Source organism: Lynx rufus, unplaced genomic scaffold (assembly GCF_022079265.1).
Source record: "Lynx rufus isolate CCGP_SWC_20201006 ecotype Redwood Valley unplaced genomic scaffold, mLynRuf1.p SCAF_18, whole genome shotgun sequence".
Lineage (NCBI taxonomy): Eukaryota > Metazoa > Chordata > Mammalia > Carnivora > Felidae > Lynx > Lynx rufus.
The window spans coordinates 26391195-26412356 of record NW_025814832.1 but is presented as its reverse complement, the minus strand read 5'-3'; the positions used below and the strand labels follow the sequence as shown (position 1 = coordinate 26412356).

General features: G+C 42.0%; 1 protein-coding gene across 5 annotated transcripts in view; it reads right to left on the bottom strand.

The window, feature by feature from the left end:
• WIPF2 (WAS/WASL interacting protein family member 2) overlaps positions 1-21162 on the bottom strand; it is a 49942-nt gene that overhangs the window by 11325 nt on the left and 17455 nt on the right. For 2 of the 5 annotated variants that reach the window (XM_047081257.1, XM_047081259.1), the window contains exons 2-5: positions 12693-12824; positions 6157-6289; positions 5322-5438; positions 4333-4989 (exon numbers count right to left, since the gene is read on the bottom strand). In XM_047081257.1, coding sequence (XP_046937213.1) covers positions 4333-4989; positions 5322-5438; positions 6157-6289; positions 12693-12755 — 970 coding nt within the window. In that variant the 5' untranslated portion in view covers positions 12756-12824. Of the gene's footprint in view, positions 1-4332; positions 4990-5321; positions 5439-6156; positions 6290-9799; positions 10075-12412; positions 12484-12692; positions 12825-16294; positions 16335-21162 lie in introns of those variants that run through there. The other 3 variants (XM_047081258.1, XM_047081256.1, XM_047081260.1) reach the window with 3 other exon arrangements.

The following is a 21162-nucleotide window of genomic DNA, read 5'->3' as shown; positions in this document are numbered from 1 at the left end:
CCACACACAGCCCAATGCAGGGCTCAAACCCACAAACTGTAAGATGATCATGACCTGCGCTGAATTTGGATGCTTAACCAACTGAGCCACCCAGGCACCCTCCTAACGGACTCTTAATGATAGAGAACACACTGAGGGTTGATAGAGGAAGGTGGGTGGGGGATGGGCTAAATGGGTGTTAAGCACTTGATGTTATATGTCAGTGACCAATCACTAAATTCTATTCCTGAAACCAGTATTACACTATTAATTAACTTGAATTTATTTAATTTATTTATGGGGGGCTGCAAGTGAGCAAGGAGCAGAGAGAAGGGGGAGGGAGGGAGGGAGGGGGAGAGAGAAAGGGAGAGGGAGAGGGAGAGGGAGAGGGAGAGGGAGAGGGAGAGGGAGAGAGAGAGAGAGAGAGAGAAGTGGGGCTCACCTGAAGTGGGGCTCGAGCTCACCTGGAGCAGGGCTGGAACTTACAAACTGCAAGATCATGACCTGAGCCAACTGAACCACCTAGACACCCCTATTTATTTTGTATATGAAAGTTTTTTTTTATTTTTTATTTATTTATTTTTTTTTACTTTAAAAAAAAATTTTTTTTTTTCAACGTTTATTTATTTTTTGGGGCAGAGAGAGAGAGACACACACAGAATCGGAAACAGGCTCCAGGCTCTGAGCCATCAGCCCAGAGCCTGACGCGGGGCTCGAACTCACGGACCGCAAGATCGTGACCTGGCTGAAGTCGGACGCTTAACCGACTGCGCCACCCAGGCGCCCCTGAAAGTTTTTTTTTAATGTTTGTTTACTTTTGAGAGAGAGGAGAGAGAGTGCAAGAGTGAGCGGGGGAGGGGCAGAGAAAGGGAAACAGAATCCGAAGCAGGCTCCAGGCTCTGAGCTGTCAGCACAGAGCCCAATGCAGGGCTCAAACCCATGAACCACGGGACCACGACCTGAGCAGAGGTTGGATACTTAACTAACTGAGCCACCCAGGCACCTCCCCCAATTTTTTTTAGATGTTTATTTATTTGCCCCACATCAGGCTCTGCTCTGACAGTGGGGAGCCTGCTTCGGATTCTCTCTCTCTCTCTCTCTCTCTGCCCCTCTCCCACTCATGTTCCCTCCCTCTCTCTCAAAATAAACAAATAAATTAAAATTTGAAAGGGGAAAAAAAAAAAAGGAAAGCTTGCTGAGGCCTCCACCAGGCCTCAAAGTTGGTGATAGCTAAGGGACAGAAGAACAAGGCTCATAACTTCACATTCTTCTAAAGAAACCCCAAAGAAAGAACTGAGAAGTGGGAAGCAAGAAGTACACAGACATTTAAAACTATTCAGTTCAGGGCGCATGGCTGCCTCACGTCAGTAGAGCATGTGACTCTTGATCTCGGGGTAGTGAGTTCACGCCCCACTTTAGGCCTACAGCCTAGTTAAAATAAATTAAATTGAATCAAATTGAGAAATAAATTAAAATTACTCAGTTCAACCCACAGAAATTACATTTTTTCGCGACTTCTATTTCTGGATGGAGTTAGGTAGATATGGGCTCTACTTAAAGAGGTTTTTTTTAAGTCCCTAAGTTAAAAAGACTTTTTTTAAACCTAAATTTTATAGAATCAAAGGCCACCTTAGGAATAGGATTCTTATGGCTAAAACCAAGGAGACATGGAATCAGGAACGTACCAGGTACTATATGACAGCTTAGGCTGGACTGCCAGCTCCTAGAGTACAAATCTCTATGTACCTCACCAACCAGCAGCACGGGTTACACGGCCTCTGGATCACTTAATTTCTTCATCAATGATCTATATCAGCAAGGACTGATTGTTTAAAAGCTCAAAAGCCGGGGCAACTGGGTGGCTCAGTCAGCTGAGCATCCAACTCTTGATTTTGGCTCAAGTCATACCAGGGTCGTGAGATCGAGCCCCAAGTTGGGCTCTATGATGGAAGTGGAGTCTGCTTCAGATTCTCTCTCTCCCTGCCCCTCTCCCTGGCTCATGCACTCTCTAAAAAATAATAATAATAAAATAAAAGCTCAAAAGCCATTTGTGGAGGGTGTGGCTCAAAGTCCAATGATACAAGAGGACATGGGAGCCAAAATTCCTGGGTCTAGGAAGGCACCAGAGAGCTTCATGATCTACCTCACTCTACTTTCAGTCATGCTATTTTGTAAAAAGATTACACAACCTCTTCTACCTTTTCAAGAGCTCCTTAGTCTCCTGCTCACCCAATTTAGGCTGAAGGTCCACTGTTACAATCAGTCCCTGACCTAAACCCTTAGCTTCCTTGACCCACTCTCCCTTAGTATCACACATGCCTAAAAAAGCTAACCCTGGTTAAATACCATGCTACCCCACTCAGCACCTGCAAATGCACAGCTCGACACACACTGTGCTAATCTCACTTTGAGTGTATGGCTCCTAACCCTGAGTGGGCCTTTCATGTTGCTGATTATCCCAGCACACCCCTAGACAGCCACTCATGCCCTCTCTCTCCTTCCCCCCCACCCCTTGTTCACAGCAGATATCCTTGCTTTCCATTTCGCCAATTAGAAACAAACCAGAAGAAACTCTGCGCATGTTCCTATCACTACACCCACCTACCCACTTGCTTCTATGCCTATGCATTCTACCTTCCCTCTGGTTACCATGGAAGAACGGTGTTCTTATCTAAGGCCAATCTCCTACCTATGGATCAGATTCCATTCCTTTTAGCCTTCTTGAGGACATGACTCAAGCAATTTCCCCTGCTTCTACTGCACCATGGGGAGGAGGGGTCCGAACCTTCACTCTCACATCCTCCTCCAGCAACCATTCCATTTATCTGCACCCCACTCCCCTTGAAGCAAACTGAGATTTCTACATTGCTATCTCCAATTCCTTTCCTCCTATTCCAGATTTCCCAAACACATCCCAGTTAGACTTTTACCCTCATCCTCCACCATTCCACTGAAACTACTCTAAAGGGTATCATGTTGTTTGCAGGACCCCCAATGACTCCAAGTTGCTAACACCAATGTCATTCTGTTTTCAGCCCCGGACACAGCTGATGACTCCATCCTGGCATCCTTCCAGCATTCTCTTGGGTTTCTTTCTTCCTCACTAGAGGCTGTTTCTCAGCTTCCTCTGCTCGCTACTATATATCTCTGTGATATAGGAGGACCCCAGGCCTTAAGCCTCAACCTCTTCTCTACCTAGATCAGCTCCTCTGGTGAGCTCACCCAGCACGTGGTTTTCAATATCATTCAAATTTCTCTAGCCCAGATCTCTCCCCTGAACTTCAAAGTCTGACAGACATCCAAGAGAAAATAATGAATTGGTGTTTGGCTAACAGGGATCTCAAACTTGACTTGTCCAGAAGTGAACACCTGTCTTCTTCCCCCAAACCTGCTGTGATCCTGCCTATCTGCCCAGTCTATTGCAACAGCCTCGGAAGGAGTCTCCTTTGCCAACTTTGTCCTCAGGCAGTCTGTTTTCAACACAGGAGTCTGTCATCCTTTCCAAAGCAAAAGCAACAGGGCACCTGGGTAGTTCAGTGGGTTAAGCATCCTGACTCTTGATTTTAGCTCAGGTCATGTTGTCAGTTTGTGAGTTTGAGCCCCACATCAGGCTTTGTGCTGACTGCACGGAGCCTCCTTGGGATTCTGTCTCCTTCTCTCTGCCCCTCCCTTGCTTTCTCTGTCTCTCTCAAAAATAAACAAACATTTTAAAAATTAAAAAATAATAATAAATAAAATCTGAAGCAATGCTTCTCCTTTGTTCCCATGGTTCCAGTGGCTCTGCATCTCTCCAAGTAAATCCCAGTCATGATAAAGCCTTGCAGTATTCTCTCTAGGAAATCTAGCTTCCTGATCTCCATGTCCTGCCGCTCTTCCCCTTACTCATTCTAGTCCTGCCAAGATGGCCTCCCTGATGTCCCCAGTCTCAGGGCCTTTGCATTTGCTGTTCTCAATGCTTGCAATAGCTGTTCTCCCAGAAACTGCTTAGCTTATTGTCTTCAGGTCTTTGCCAGACTGTCACTTCATACCCCACTCCTGCAATAAAAATATCACCACCACCCTCCACCCCATAGATCCTATTCCCCTCCTTCTCTGCTTTGTATTTCTTTTTTTTTTTTTTTTTTTTTTTACTAATTTGCTTGACTGTCCAGAGAACAGGAATCTTCTGTCTTTTCTATCGATTCCTATTTCCCTAACACAGTCCGACACATAAAAAGGAACTCAATAAACTTATTCAATGAGTAAGTGAATTCTTTTTCTCTTCAATTGCTGAAGGAGAGCTTTGGAGAAAAGGATGAGACAATTAACTCAATTCTCCATCTAATAGGAAAAAAGATGCTTCCAGGCACTTACCTGCTCCCCGACTGGGAGGGTCCCGGGCTGGGGGTGGTGGCCTATTACTCTGTATCGAGGGAGAAGCTGAGGTGGGTGGAGGAGGCGCTAGGCCTCTGACAGGCCCCGGTGTCTTCCTATGCAAAGAATTGTGTCTCTGGGGCAGCTCAGGGGCTGACTCGTTAGTGGGACTGGAGGGTCCATTGGGGACCCCAGGAGGCTGGCGGTAAGGCGGAGGAGGAGGAGCCAGAGACTGGCCACTTGGTCCCGTTCTAATATTCACAGGGGAAGGAGGTGGTTTGACTGGGGGTGGAGCAGGAGGTCCCTCTCGACCAAGGTGCAGCCTTTGTCCAGGTGTGGGCGGCAAGGGTTTCTCTCTGTTGTAGGCTAGGGCTTTGTTGCTGTGCACAGGCAGAGGTGTAGGGGGAGCGTTGGCCCGCCGCCCCGGGGGTGGTGGAGGAGGGGCAGAGCTGCTGTGCTTCATGCCTGTACTGCTGGTGGTATTAGGCCTAGAGAGGTCCGGTAACGATGGTCTCTGCATCCGGGGCAGTTCTGGGAGTGAGGCTCGGCTGCTGTCTGTATCATCTTGAGGGCGCCCACTGGCTGTAGACACCGGTGGCCTTGGGGCAGCAGCTCGAGAACTGGGGACTTGTAGGGCTGGCTTACCAGCTAGGTTCTCTACAAATACAACATACATACATGTTGGTCAGTATATCCTTCACCCAGCCTCCTTAGTGTAACCTGCATGGTAGCAGGTAAATGCCTGTATAGTTCTGGGTTTTAATCTGGTTTCAGGTTCAGGGCCCACTAACAAATACTGCTGATACAAGATGAACACATTTTTATTTAATCCCTCAGCTTTGGCTTTATTCTACTCTGTAACCCCTCCCCTGCTCCCTTTTCTCCTTTCTCCCACCTCTACCACATGCCTTAACCCTAGATGGCCCACTTGGGACTAGTTAGAAATTAATGCACTTGGGAAATATCCTAATAAAGTACTGCTCAGATACCTGAACCATCCTTGGCTCCCACAGGTCGGAGCTTCGGCACTCCCCCTTGGAAGAGACCTCCCTTGGGCTGCAGGGCAACTGCTCCAGAGCCATAACCACCACTGCTTCCTTTGGGTTCTGGAAAGCATACCATTAGGGTTTTTACTTCACATGCTCCAAGCTGGTGACCAAGTCAATCCTGAGGAGAAACCCCTCCTCTATTTGGGCTTTAATTTGCAAACAAACCAATCTTGCTTTTGCCTTTGCATTTAAATTAAAAATAAAATTGTAGGCCTCTCAGATCCACAGCTTCATGTGGAGATAAAATTCTACACTGTGATGAAAGAGAAAGAACAAAAGGAAAAAGAAGCCAAACTTCCCTTATTTAGGAAAGGCAGAGGGAAAACCAGGATAAAGACAGGCTCAGAGGAGTGTCTCTCCAAGTCCCAGATGGTAAGGGGGCCAATGACTCAGGGACCCAGGTGTGAGCAACTCTCCAGAGGCCTATCTGAATGGACACCTGTGACAATTATAGAAATCATCGTTGGCTTCAGCTTAGTGGTTTTTAGTAATACAGTGGTCTCCTCAGAGAACTGCCAAAGATATACCCTAACAAGCACTAGTTACAGTAGAAGAGAATCTTACCCCAGAGAACACTTCCCAAAGGTCAAAAAAGAAACTTCTAAGATATTCAAATGAACAGAGGCAAAGACGGCCAAAGAACATTCAAAGAAAACTCTCCTAAAGGACAAAACTCTCCCACTCAAGGCCCAACAATAAAAATGACAGGCCAGCCAAGTCTCCAGCTTGATCCTGGGACCCTGGTGGCTCACTAGGAAATGAAGCTTAGACTCACTCTCAAGGATGGGAGCACTCCGATCATTAACATTGGTCACCTTCTTCAGCTTGGTCCCTTTGCAGATATCCTGTAATAGGGCACCTCGACCCCGCTGCTCATCTCTACTCAGCTTGGGCGGCTCTGTGTTTGCCTGGAGGGAGAGGGGAAAATAGAACTATTCATCCTAAATAGTTCCCTTCACCACAAGGTTGGGATAAATACCTTAAGCCAAACTGGATTTCATTAATGCCCTTCTAACCTAATCAGACCCTGCGCCAAATATCACTACCAATGCATGTTTTCATTCTTCGCTTTCATTCTTCTTAGTCCTTCCCCTGTTGTGCCTTCTGCAAAGGGTGTGGTCTCCTTCCTGTTAAGAAGCTTCTGAAAGGAGGCCTACACTAACACCAAGTACCTGTGTGCTGGGCTTGTATGTTAGATGCTTTACACGTATCAAGGCAAACAATGAGTCCCTACTATGCCTCAAGTTAAGCATGCTACTTCTGTTAGCTCATTTAAATCTTGAAATATTTTTATGAAGTATTATTATCATTACTCATTTGGAAAGTGAATAGTTGAATAGTTCCCTGAGGCCATACACCCAGTACATAGGAAAGCAAAGATCCAAACCCAGACACTGACTCTAAAATGCCCATCTTATCTCAACTAACAGACCTTACTGCTTCCCTATTACTTCATCTTCTAAACAATGTTATATAAAATAGACCATATTATTCCTATTCCAAAAATGAGGAAGTGAAGGTGTAGAGAAGTTAATGTCGCATGGTTAGTAAATGCAGAGCTGGTCTGATTGTGTAAAGCCTATGCCTTTCCCACTTTCCCTATGGTCTCTTCCAACAACATATTTCTTTTCTTTTTTGAATTTTTTTTTAATGTTTATCTTTGAGAGAGAGAGACAGAGCATGAGTGGGGGAGGGGCAGAGAGCAAGGGGGAGACAGAATCCAAAGCAGGCTCCAGGCTCTGAGCTGTCAGCACAGAGCCTGATGCGGGGCTTGATCTCAAGAACCACGAGATCATGGTCTGAGCCAAAGTCAAGACGCTTAACCGACTGAGCCACTCAGGAGCCCCCCTATATATTTATTTTTGAGTTCTTCACCTTCCACCTACCTCTTAAATGCCATTTCAGAGCCCTATCCTATCCTCAGCTTCCATCTAAACCTCCCCAAGCAAGCTCATCCAGTCCCATGGTTTCAATACCACTGATAAGCCCTAGTATCTCTAATGTTTCTATCTCGTCACCACTTCTGGCCCTGAGCTTCATGCCCATGTGTGCCAATGTCTCCAGGACATCTCCAAATGAATATCCCACACATACCTAAAATGAAACACATCATACATACCATGTTCCTTACAAAATTTTTAAATGTATAGCTTTTAAAAATAACCACACAATGGAATTTTTTGGAAATCATTAAAAAAAAGGATTCTAAAATCCATCTGGAAGATTAAGCAGAGGGAAAAAAAAACTAAGAAAATGGGACTTGCGCCACCAAAAGCTAGAATCGACTACAAGGGGAGCACAGGGACAGACAGCTAGATAAATGGAACAAAACAGAAAGTCCATAAACAAACCTAGATCTATGTAAGAAATAATAAAAGTGTATTTCAGCAGTGCAGAAAGCACTGATTATTAAATATAAGCTACTGATAATAACTGGTTAATTTGGGGAAAAAATCATAAAGTTAAACCCCTACCTCACAGCTTCTTCTCAAACAAATTCTAGCTGAGTTATAAAATGTAAATGTAGGGGTGCCTGGGTGGCTTAATCAGTTAAGCGTCCAACTTTAGCTCTGGTAATGATCTCAAGGTTTATGAGTTCGAGCCCAATGGTGGGCTCTGTGCTGACAGCTCAGAGCCTGGAGCCTGCTTCAGATTCTGTGTCTCCCTCTTCTCTCTGCCCCTCCCCCACCTGCACTGTCTTTTTCTCAAAAATAAACATTAAAAAAATTTTTTTTAATGTAAATGTAAAAAAAAAAAAAACTCACAGAAGTACTATATGGAAAAACACATAAAGGGAAGAATATGACAACTAAAATAGGGAAAGACCGAAAGACTTTTATTTACTTAGGAATATAATAAGCAGATGATATACTGGAAGAAAAAATCATCTGTAACACATACAGATAATGTCCTAAATCTATAGAGCATTAACATAAAGAGGACTTATAAATCAACAGGATAATAAGCAAAGGATATGAACTGCGTAAAAGAAATCAGAGAACCAGCATATACAAAAAAAATTCAACCACAAAAAAAATTTTTCAGGCTAAAACACAGTATCATCATTTACCAATGAAACTGGTAAAAGGTAAAATTCTAACAGGAGACTGCTAGCTGCAGAAGGCAGCATCCACTGCTCACTGTTGTACAGTGCCTGACACACTGAGGGTGCTCAAAAAAATGTGAAGAACAAGTAACTGTCTTATGGTGGTCATAACGATTCAGGGAAACAGGTACTCTTGTATCACCTGGAGTAAGGCAGATTAGTATGATCTTTCTAGAAAATAGTTTATGTACCAAACATCTTCAGAAAGTCTACCACAAGAATTCTATCTCCAGGAATTAACTTCAAGAAAACAAGTAGAGGGGCACCTGGTGGCTAGGTCGGTTAGGTGTCCCAACTCTCGATTTCAGCTCAGGTCATGATCCCACGGCTTCGTGGGTTCAAGCCCCATGCTGGGCTCTGCACTGACAGCATGGAACCTGCCTGGGGTTCTGTATCTCTCCCTCTCTCTGTCGCTCCCCTACTCATGCTGTGTGTGTGCATGTGTGTGTGTCTCTCTCAAAATAAATGAAAACTTAAAAAAAAAAAAAAAACAACTAGAGAAGTATACAAACATGTTAATAATTGCAAAAAAGTTTATAATAGCAAAGAACTGAAAATAATCGAAAGCTCAATAAGGGAACACTGATGGCACAAGCATAGAAGGGAATGCCAGTTAAGTTCTTCGCAGTAAATATCTTTACACAGCAGTAAATGTGTGACATAGTCAAGTAAAAAAGATTATAAAACAATACACTTAAGAGGATTTGGATTCATCTTCTCTTCTATAGAACAGGAAAAATAATAGAACCTATCTCATAGGGTAGTTTTGAAAATTAAATGAAATAACACTTTTTGGGGTGCCTGGGTGGGTGGCTCAGTTGGTTAAGCGCCCAACTTCGGCTCACGTCATGATCTTGTGGTTGGTAGGTTGGTACGTTTGAGCCCCACATTGGGCTCTGTGCTGACAACTCAGGAGCCTAGAGCCTGCTTCAGGGGCCCCTCCCCCATCTCTATCCCCCCTCTCCTCAAAAAAATAAACATTAAAAAATTAAAAAAAAAAAACATTTTTCAAGAGCTTATCACAGTGCCTGATGTATAAAAAGAACTCAATAAAAGCAGTAGCTAAATTTCAAGGTACATCTATATAGAACATCTGCAGGATATACACACGTACTAACAAAAGTTAATTTGGGGTAATACTTCTCTATATTTACTTGAATTTTCTAGTTTTCCTATCATAAATATGTAAAACGTAAGATGCTAACAAAGGTTAATTATTGATAGTTTAACATTTTCTATTTTCATTGGCATTCTCTAATTTTTTCCACATTTTTAATACAGTAAAAAAATTTTTTTTAATGATAGCACTAACCATTTAATGATGTGAGAAGTCATTCACGATGTATTAATGAGTAAGAGCAGATTAGAACTCAGTACGCATAGCAGTGTGGGGGAGGGGAAAAGAAAACAAAACAAATCAGTATGTATATATAGCACAGCCTCCTTTTTAAAAAAGTAGAAGATAAAAGGGAGGAAGGGAGGGGACGGATATACACAAAACTATTATGAATCACTGGATTAAGTATAATCCTTTATATTTATACTTTATACTTATCCATAGTTAATACATTTCTTTTTTAAATGTTTATTTATTTTGAGAGAGAGAAAGAGAGCAGGGAAGGGGCAGAGAGAGGGGGAGAAAAAGATTCCCAAGCAGGCTCCGTGCTGTCAGCTAAAAGCCCAATGTGGGACTTGATCCCCTGACCCTACGATCATGACCTGAGCTGAAATCAACAGTCAGACGCTCAACCAACTGAGCCACCCAGGAGCCCCAATTTCTTTCTTTTAAAAATAAATCCTATGCCCACGATGGGGCTCAAACTCACAACCCCAAGATCAAGAGTCCCATGTTCTACCAAGTGAGCCAGCCAGGCATCCAAGCCATAGTTCATAAATTTCTTACTCATTACTTTTGTAAAGAGAAAATTATTAAAACATTACTAAACATATCCAAAATTGAGTTCATATCCTCCTCCACAAACCTGTTTCTCTTTGTCAACAACACCATCATTCAGTCCCCCAAACTAGAGTCATTCCAACTTCCTTCCTCTTCCTCAGTCTTACAACTGTTACCAACTCTTTAAGATTTTACTTTCTAGGGGCGCCTGGCTGGCTCAGTTTGTTAAGCATCCAACTCAATTTCGGCTCAGGTCATGATTTCACGGGTTAGTGAGTTCAAGCACCGCAACAGCCTACTTGGGATTCTCTCTCTCCTTCTCTCTCTGCCCCTCCTCCATGCACGCGCGCACTCGCACTCTCTCTCACTCAAAATAAACAAACTTAAAAAAAAAAGATTTTACTTTCTAAATGTCTCTCATCTTCATTTCTTCCATCGTTGCTGCTTTAGTGCAAAACTCTCGATTTTCAACTGTAACAGCCTTCTGTCTCCAGTCTCAACCCCAACCTACTATCCACACTTTTCTAATGCACCCAATCAGTTGATTCCTGCTGCTAAAAATACACTACCTCCCTATCACTGCCTGGAGAAAAACCCAAACCCTCTCAGCCTGTGCCTGCCTCCGGCTTCATTTCCCACCACACCCCTCCAGCAATGATCCGATCCTGGGTGTGATTTCCCACACATCAGCACCCTTCAGTTCTACTTCAATACCAAGTGCCTGCCCTCACTCTTCACTTTCTGGCTAAATGCTACTCATCTGTTAAGACTCCGCTCAAGTATCACCTCCTGGCTAGAAGCCGCCTCTAACTGCCTCCACTTCCTCCAGAGCCGGTAGGTGAGGCCTGCTCCTTTATGGCTTCATTTATCTCTGTGTAGCATGGAATTTGCCTGCTGACTTGTCTGTTTCACCCATTGTGCTGGGAGCCTTTGAAGGCAGAAATTGTCCTTTCTGGCCAATGGTATTACAGATTATTTTTAATCTGTTTTTCTTATCTGAATGTTTTCCCTCTCTTTCAATTACATAAATAAATCTTATTGGGAAAGAGTCAAGCAACATAGAAAGAAGCATGGAGTAAAATTATCTGGATTTTCTAAGTTGTATGCCAAGCCAAGTCTCTGACATGAAGTACACACAAAAGGCTACTGAGTAAATGACTAAGACAGCATGATGCAGAGCATTAACCCAGGAAGTTATACAGATCCAAAGATATACTTTGGGTCCTTGATTCCCACTATGACCCGAGCAGCTCTGCTTTCCATTTCACTTATTGGGCTTCCACATAAAATTTCATCCAGAAAGAGGGTTCATACATACCCTCAAACAAAATGTCTGAAAACCAGAACTTACGGAAAAAAAACAAGTGGGCAGACCTGAACTCTAGTCCTAGTTCTAAAATAAATTAGCTAGGCAAGTCACTTTGCCTCCTTAGGGGCACTACCTCTCATCTGTTAAATACCTAAGACACACATACACCGACACTTTCAGGCACTATTTCTCATCTGCTAAACACACACACACACACACACACACACACACACACGATACTCATTCCCTCAAGTTTCTTTTGCTTTAAAATTTTACAAAAATGAGATAAAGCAGGCATGCCTGGCTGGCTCAGTTGGTAGAACATGAAACTCTTGATCTTTGAATTCTACCCTACGTTGGGTGTAAAAATTACTTAAAAATCTTAAAAAAAAAAAAAAAGAGAGAGAGAGAGAGAGAAAGCACCCAAGTTGCTTCTTTCTCATGTAACACCAGATATCACAATCCACATATAGTAAACATGGTTGCCTCTTCGGTTCAGAAGCCACATTGCTTTTTGTCCTTCTGTTATCAAACCTTTAAGTCTTCGTACTAATATTTTCCGGAAACTCCTTTCTTTTTTGATGGTGTGGTAGACTTAATGGACTTGGCCTTAGGATGAACTGGTTTGGAGTGGAAGAAAAGGAGATGAAACAGTAGCAAGTAACAACCAGGAGTTGCCGTCCCTTTTCTCAACAATGCCAGAGAAATGCTGTGCTCACCTTTGTAGAATAGTTTTGGGGCAAAAGACTAGTTCCTGTTCTGATGTGACTTGTCCAAATCTCCATTTATACTGAACCAGGCCAAAAAAAAAAAACAAGATAAGCCATTATAGTCCTAAGAGGACCATTCAAGAATCAGAAACAGTTAATGAGGAGAGACTTCATGCATTTTTTTCTCCATCTTTCTATGCCACGTATCTTTGAGTACTCCATGTCTTACACCAGGAAGCCCTAAGTATCCATTAAGGTTTTGAGATAGCCAGGTGGAAGAAGTACATACCTGATTAAAAGTGGGAGGTGGAGGAGGACCAGGGGGCGGTGGAGGGGGAGGAGGAATTGGCATCCTTGCCCTGCTCGCAGTTGATACTGCTTTCTCTCCGTTTTAATTTGCAGCTTTAGGTCACTCATATACCTGCAAATGAAATGGAAATTCTTAAGAACAACTCTGCCATCAGAGACACTGAGTACTCAGGGGGACTTAGGGGACCAGGCAGGACAGGATACCAGAGAGAAACCAAGCAACTCTTCTCCCAGTTCTTCTGTGATATAGTCTAGGGTTCGGTAAATATTTTATGTAGAAGGTCAGGTAAGAAATATTAATATTTTAGGCTTTATAGGCCACATATGGTCTCTGTAACATTTTATTCTTTGACTTTATTTTGGCAAAAATTTTTAAACAAACTAGCTTTAGGGGCGCCTGGGTGGCTCAATCAGTTAAGTGTCCAACTTCAGCTCAGGTCATGGTCTCATGGCTCATGAGTTCGAGCCCCATGTTGGGCTCCGTGGCTGACAGCTCAGAGCCTGGAGCCTGCTTCAGATTCTGTGTCTGGGTCGCCCTCTCTCTCTGCCCCTCCCCCACCTGCACTGTCTCTCTCAAAAATAAACATTAAAAAAAAGAGCAGTTTTAGGTTGACAGCAAAATTGAGCAGACAGTACAGAGAGTACCCATATATTCCTGTTCCCCTGACACACACATACACAGCCTCCGTTATCGACATCCTGCAGTGGAACATTTGATACAACGGACACCTCATTACCAAAGTCCATAGTTTACATTAAGGCTTACTCTTGGTGACGTATTTTGTTTGGACAAATGTGTAATGACAACTACATACCACTGTAGCATCATACAGAATAGTTTCACTGTCCTAAAAATCTGTGCTCTGCCTATTTATCCCTCCTTTCCCCTAACCATTGCTCTTTTTTACTGTCTCCATAGTTTTGTCTTTTCTAGAATGTCATATAGTTGGAATCATATAATACGTAGCCTTTTTCAGACTGGCTTCTTTCTATTAGTAATATGCATTTAAGTTTCTTCCATGCCTTTTCATAGCTTGATAGCTTTATTAGTGCTCAATAATATTCCACTGTCTTCATGTGCAACAGCTTGTTTATCCATTCACCTACTGAAAGACACCTTGGCTGCTTCCAAGTTTTAACAATTATGAATATAGCTGCTATAAATATTCTTGTGCAAGTTTTCATGTAGACATAAATTTTTTGCTCATTTGAGTAAATACCACTGAGTGTGACTGCCAGGTCATATGGTAAGAGCTACATTGGATAACAAACTGCCCAATGTCTTCCAAGTGACTGCATCATTTTGCATTCCCACCAGCAATGGATGAGAGTTCCTGCTGCTCCACATCCCTGCCAGCATTTGGTGCTGTCAGTGTTTTAGATAGGTATGTAGTAGCACTATCTCACTGTTTTAATTTTCAATTCCCTGATAACGTATGAAGTTAAACCCCTTTTCATATGCTTACTTCCCATCTGTGTATCTTTTTTGGTGAGGTGTCTGTTTAGGTCTTTTGCACAGTTTCTAATAAGGTTGTTTTCTTATTGTTGAGTTTTTGTCTTTGTCTGTTTTGGATACAGTCCTTTACCAGATGTGTCTTTTGCAAATATTTTCTCCCAGTCTGTGGCATATCTTCTCACTCTTGATTTTTACATTTTAAAACTACATTTTTACATTTTAAAAATACAAAAACCATTTATTCACAGGTCACAGAAAAACAGACCACGGCCCAGATCTGACTCACTGGCCAGTCTACTGACCCCTACTATACTCACATCCTTGGAATCTGATCAGAGCATAAACACCATGTGAGAATTTAGCTACTTCTCAGATCACACACAAAAAACTATACAGCTGTCCCCCAATTATTATAGTCTGTAAGTGATCCTCATTTTACAAATGAGATTAAAACCAGGGAATTGTCTTACTTTAAGACATTAAAGTAGGGGGCAAAGATGAAACCAAAACTCAAGAGCAAAACTCCCCCAAAAAGTTGGTCCCAAGGAAATCCCACTTCTTGACCCTCCCTCCCCCAAAAATCAAAGCCAAAATAATATTAGCACTGAGAGTACAAATTACAGATGACAAGAAAGGTACAACTTCACCAATTAATCCATGAAAGAACCGCTTCCAGAAAAGCAAGGTGATTAGATTATGACCCAAGAAATCTCACAAGTAGCCCCTAGCACAGATGAGAGACCATGTGTACCAAGCCAAGTTTAAAAGATCAAACCAGCATGACAATCCACTGAGGAGGGTTGGTTCTGAACTCTTTACAAGGGTGATCACAATTTCCCTGTGAATAAAGGATATGACTTAAACACTTCTCTCAGTGTTCTCAAAACCATTTAAACACTTCCTCAGTGATGAAAATAAAGAGCAAATATTTCAAAGGTTCTAAGAAACTAAAAATCTTTAGAGATGGTTAGAATTTGATTAGAAACATGACTGTGAAAGTCTTCAAAATCCCAACCCTCCCAGTAATACCACTATAGGTTGGATGCCCAACAGAGCTTTTTGCTCCAATCACAAAACTGGACAGTACTCTGGCTAGATGGTTCCCATGGGGAATGGTGTCTGAACTCACTGCAAGAATCAAGAAGTTGACTGCTCTCCAAGGGAAACACCATTTCTGTTTCAAAGCTAAGTCTAGTTTTTCTTTGCTAGGGATCTAACATACTGGGCTTTAAAAACTGATTAAAATAGGGGAGGCTGGGTGACTCGGTCGATTGAGTGTCTGACTCTTGATCTCGGCTCGGGTCATGATCCCAGGACTGTGGGATGGAGCGCTGAGCATGGAGCCTGCTCAAGATTCTCTCTCTCTTCCTCTGCCCCTCTCCCCACCTTGGCTCTCTCTAGAATATAAAAAACAAAAATATTTTTTAAAATTGATCAAAATAGTAAATCCTCACGATCTACCTGTAATTGGGAGGGGGAATGCAAATTTAATATAAAGATTACAGAGATGAAAAAATTTTCTTCTGTTTGAATTTTCTGGGTTCACTCTGACAGTTCCCCCAAAGCATTCTTTTTTTTCAACGTTTTTTTTTTTTTTTAATTTATTTTTGGGACAGAGAGAGACAAAGCATGAACGGGGGAGGGGCAGAGAGAGAGGGAGACAAAGAATCGGAAACAGGCTCCAGGCTCCGAGCCATCAGCCCAGAGCCTGATGCGGGGCTCGAACTCACGGACCACGAGATCATGACCTGGCTGAAGTCGGACGCTTAACCGACTGCGCCACCCAGGCGCCCCTCCCAAAGCATTCTTTTAAAAAGCTAGCAGGGGTGCCTGGATAGCTCAGTCGGTTAAGTGTCTGACTCTTGATTTCAGCTCAGGTCACGATCTCATGGTTTGTGAGATAGAGCCCCTCATTGGGCTCTGTGCTGACAGCGCAGAGCCTGCTTAGGATTCTCTCCCCACCCCACTCCCCCCTCGCACCCTCTCTCAAAACAAATAAAGTTAAAAAAAATTAAAAGCTAACAGTAAACAATAGGCAAAAATAATAATCTACTCAGAAACAAACATTTTCAACTAATTCCAGTCACCTCAATTCCTGCCTTTTCTGAGTTCCCAGTTCTACCTACCTTTGCCATTGCCATGACTGAAATGGTCTCCTAGAATGACCTGGAAAAGAGATTCAGACAAATCTCTAATTCTTTTCATATCCACAAGTGATCCAACCTACATGCTACAAAGTAAGGAGTGATCTAGAAGAACAACCTTATGCCTTACAGTGACCATCATTTATTAGGCAAAATAGAAATTCTCTAGCAAGGCATATCTTTTCTATAAAGCAATCTACTGGAAAAGACCAGTTATATTAATTACACAGTTACAGACACCTTCTTTTAAAATAGGCTCAATTCAAACTCCAACTTCAAAATAGATCCATTAAAAAAAAAAAATCACCATCATGTGACAGATTTTAGTGTTGACAACCACCAGGGCTTTCAACCTTTCTTCTGCCTCCATAGACTGCATGCGTGACATGCTCCTATTATTGACACTTATTATACAACAATATGCTATGGTAGGGTATCATTGCTTTCCATCTTACAGGTAAGGACACTAAAGCTCCAGGAGTGGATACAATTGCATGCATGCATGCACACTAGAGAAAAAGACTGATCTAAGTAAGGGCATTGCCCAAGATCACTTTGGAGTAAACTGCAGAATTAGGACTCAACACCAGCCCTTCTGATCTCCTGCAATTCCGTTAATTGCCACGGAAATCATTTCTGCTGGAAATTGGTTTGGTTTAACAATTTTCTAGTATTTTCCCCAAATGAAAATTCAACCCACTCCAAATTTCTATTTTATTAACAGAATACAAACAGCTCTCTCTAGGTTTCCCAAGAGCAGCCCAACTTAAGTAAATTTACATTAATACAACATTCCTTTCCCTGAAAATCCCCAAGAGCTTTATTCAAGCTAATTTAAGATGGATAACAATCACTAAGCCAAAGTAAAGGGTCTGCTTTTAGTTAAAAACAAGTGAACCAAAACAGGTCCTAAAGTTTTATAAGAGAATAACAAGTTTTAGTGGCCAATTACTTTTATTTATTATTATTATTATTATTATTATTATTATTAGAGAAAGAGAGCATGTAGGAGTGTGCACATGCAAGCAGGGGAGAGAGGCAGGGAGGGAGAGAATCTTAAACAAGCTCCACTTGGGCCTCAATCCCAAGACCCTGGGATCATGACCTGAGACAAAATCAAGAGTCAGGCGCTCAACTGACTGAGCCACCCAGGTGCTCCATGGCCAGCTACTTTTAAACAAAGGACAATTTCCAGCCCTTCCAGAAGCACTGTCTATTGCAATTTTTAAAAACTAACAACCCTGAGATTAAACCTAAACCTAAAAAGAGGGTTCTCTACAGAATTTTAAGTCTTTCCTTTCTGATCTTTTAAATGAGAACTATAAAACCTCACCATCTGTGCTCTTCAGAGTCCTTGATTTTCAGAAATGTTGTGAGGCTGCCTCCAGTTCATCAACACACAAGTTCTCATTCCCTTTGTAAGCCCTTCTACCTCAAAAACCATGACAGAATAAGCTTTTCATTCACATCCTCAGGAGTCCGTTTCTTTTAAATCGAGTTCAGAGGGGCGCCTGGGTGGCGCAGTCGGTTAAGCGTCCGACTTCAGCCAGGTCACGATCTCGCGGTCCGTGAGTTCGAGCCCCGCGTCGGGCTCTGGGCTGATGGCTCAGAGCCTGGAGCCTGTTTCCGATTCTGTGTCTCCCTCTCTCTCTGCCCCTCCCCCGTTCATGCTCTGTCTCTCTCTGTCCCAAAAATAAATAAATGTTGAAAAAAAAATAAATCGAGTTCAGAAAGCAGTATTTCAAATCTTTCTGATGTCAAAATTATCACAGAACTCAGAGATAAGTCTTCATAAAATTCAAACAACGCACTTTTAAAAAGCAATGCACTCTCTTCTGTTCCTCAAAAGACAAAACCTAGTTTTCTATTCAATTTCCTAATGTTTCATTCCAAATACGTATTTTGTAAGAGCAAACTTCCTGAGTACAAAGACATCGAAGGGGCTCCTGGCTGGCTCAATCAGTAGAGCACGAGACTCTTGATCTCCAGGTTGTAAGTTTGAGCCCCATGTTGGGTGTAATTACTTAAAAATAAGATGTTAAAAAAAAAAAATGCTGAGTTGCTATCAGGGCGCCTGGGTGGTTCAGTCAGTTGAGTGTTTGACTCTTAATCTCAGCTTAGTTCTTGATCTCAGCCTTGTGAGTTCAAGTCCCATATTGGCTCCATGCTGTGCATGGAGCCTATTTAAAAAAAAAAATTAGGGTCTCCTGGGTGGCTCAGTCAGTTGAGCATCCGACTCTTGATCTCAGCTCAGGTCACAATCCCAGGGTCATGGGATTGAGCACTGCACTGAGCTTGGGCTCTGTGTTGGACATGCAGCCTGCTTAAGATTCTCTCTCCCTCTGCATGCATTCTCTCTATATATAAAAAGAAAAAAAAGACATCAACTTTTCACATTTGATAAATGAAGAATCTAATTTAGTTGTTGCTATTTTCATATACTTAAAATAATCTCAGAGATATTCTAGTTACCACTACCATTTGGGGCCTTTATTGAAATGGCATTCTGCTATTATTATAAAACTCAAGTTTCAGGGTACCTGGGTGGCTCAGTCAGTTGAGCATCTGACTTTGATTCAGGTCATGATCTCACGGTTCATAAGTTCAAGCCCTGCATTGGGCTTGCTGCTATCAGCACAGAGCCTGCTTCAGATCCTCTATCCCACTCTATCTGTGCCCCTCTCCTGCTCACACTCTCTCAAAAAAATAAAAATAAAAAAAAATAAACATTAAAAAAAAAAACACTCAAGTCTCAATTACAAGTTATTTTTAAAAGAAAAAAGGTTTTTAATTTTAAATCTTAATGCCATGTACTTTCATTCTAAGAGACCTTAAGTAACAGCACTCTCCTTTCATCTCACCTTTGATTATCTAGTAAATTACAGTTTTTGTACTGAAGTACCCAACAAAATCCCACAAGGGAAAAAAAAATACTGACCTTAAAAAGTAGGCTGCCTCCCTCAGCAAAGTCTCAAGAGCCTTACCTTCTGCCTTACAAGAATCAGTTAAATGAATATGAATTTGGGATGTCAATAAGAAAATTGTTTTTTTAAGTACTCTCTATGCCCAATGTGGGGCTCAAACTCACGACCCCAAGATCAAGAGTCACATGCTCTACCTACTGAGCCAGCCAGGAGCCCCTCTCTCCTTTCTTAAAAACATGTTCGGGGCGCCTGGGTGGCTCAGTCGGTTAAGTGGCCGACTTCGGCTCAGGTCACGATCTCGCGGTCCGTGAGTTCGAGCCCCGCATCGGGCTCTGTGCTGATGGCTCAGAGCCTGGAGCCTGTTTCAGATTCTGTGTCTCCCTCTCTCTCTGCCCCTCCCCCGTTCATGCTCTGTCTCTCTCTGTCTCAAAAATAAATAAACGTTAAAAAAAAAATTTTTTTTTAATAAATAAATAAAAACATGTTCAATTCTTTTTTTTTTTTTTAATGTTTATTTATTTTTTGAGAGAGAGAGAAACAGACCATGAGCAGGGAAGGGGAAGATAGAGAGGGAGACACAGAATCCGAAGCAGGCTCCAGGCTCTGAGCTGTCAGCACAGAGCCTGACATTGGGGCTCGAACTCATGAGCTGTGAGATCATGACCTGAGCCGAAGTCAGACACCCAACCGACTGAGCCACCCAGTGCCCCAAACATGTTCAATTCTTTACTATCCTATTAAACCTCTCCCCAGTATAAAGAAGCCGAGAGATAGATAAAAGAGACATTTCAAGATACTCTCTAAAAGACCAATACTCTGCCTACTCTGTCTCCCAATCATCTAAAGAAAAGAGAGTTTTGTCTTCAAGAGGAAAGGTTCCAGACATTCCCCTCAATGGAATTCTTCTGATCCAACAGTTCAAAGCAAAATAAATCTAATAGTATCAGAGATGGAACAATAAATGTTTGGCAGAAATAGAAAATCAGCTGCCCTGAGACAAAGTCACATAATGCAGAATGCAGTTTTTGTTTGGTGTACTTTAATCTGAGTCAGAAGAAACTACAGCATTACCTAATAAGGCTTCAATAACCCAGGTAGGTGGGGTGGCAAGACTTTCCAAGCATAGACATTAAAAACCCACTGATGAATCCAATGTTCATAATCACACAACACACCCTAGAAACATTTACCTCAAACAAGTTCAAAATGAACAACTCCATTTTGTATTATTTCTCAATAAGGTTTTAGACAAAAAAGAATAGCAAAAAACCAAGGGTAACTGCAACAAATAAAAATAAGTAAAAAGTAGGGGTGCCTGAGTGGTTTAGTTGGTTAAGCATCTGATTCTTGGATCTCAGCTCAGGTCTTGAATTCAAGCCCTATGTTGGGCCCCGCACTGGGCATGAAACCTACTTTAAAAAAAAAAAAAAAAAGTAAAAAGTGAATGGATAGATTTTTGTTGAAACTACATTCCAAATTCATCGGTAATTTCACCCCGTTCTGATAAGCACTTACTACTGACTCAAATAACCTGTGTTGGCCCATTAGTACCCATGTAGACATTACTCTAAACTAAGAATTAAATTTAGAGGAACATTTCATATATGTATGTCCATTTAACCCAATGAGCTCTTTTTTTTTTTTAAATAAAGATTTTATCTGTAAGTAATCTCCATACCTAACATGGGGCTCAAACCTGCAACCCTGATATCAAGAGTTGCACATACCCCCTACCCAATGAGCTCTTAAGCACAGACAGCACTTCATCTTTCTATAGTTTTCTTTTTTATTACTTTACAGCACAAAGTGTTCAGTAGTAATGTGTTGAACGGAACAAAAGTAAATTTAAGAGTAACACTGTCTGATTAGTCAGTCAGAGAAAGACAAAAATCATATGACTTCACTCATATGAGGACTTTAATAAGA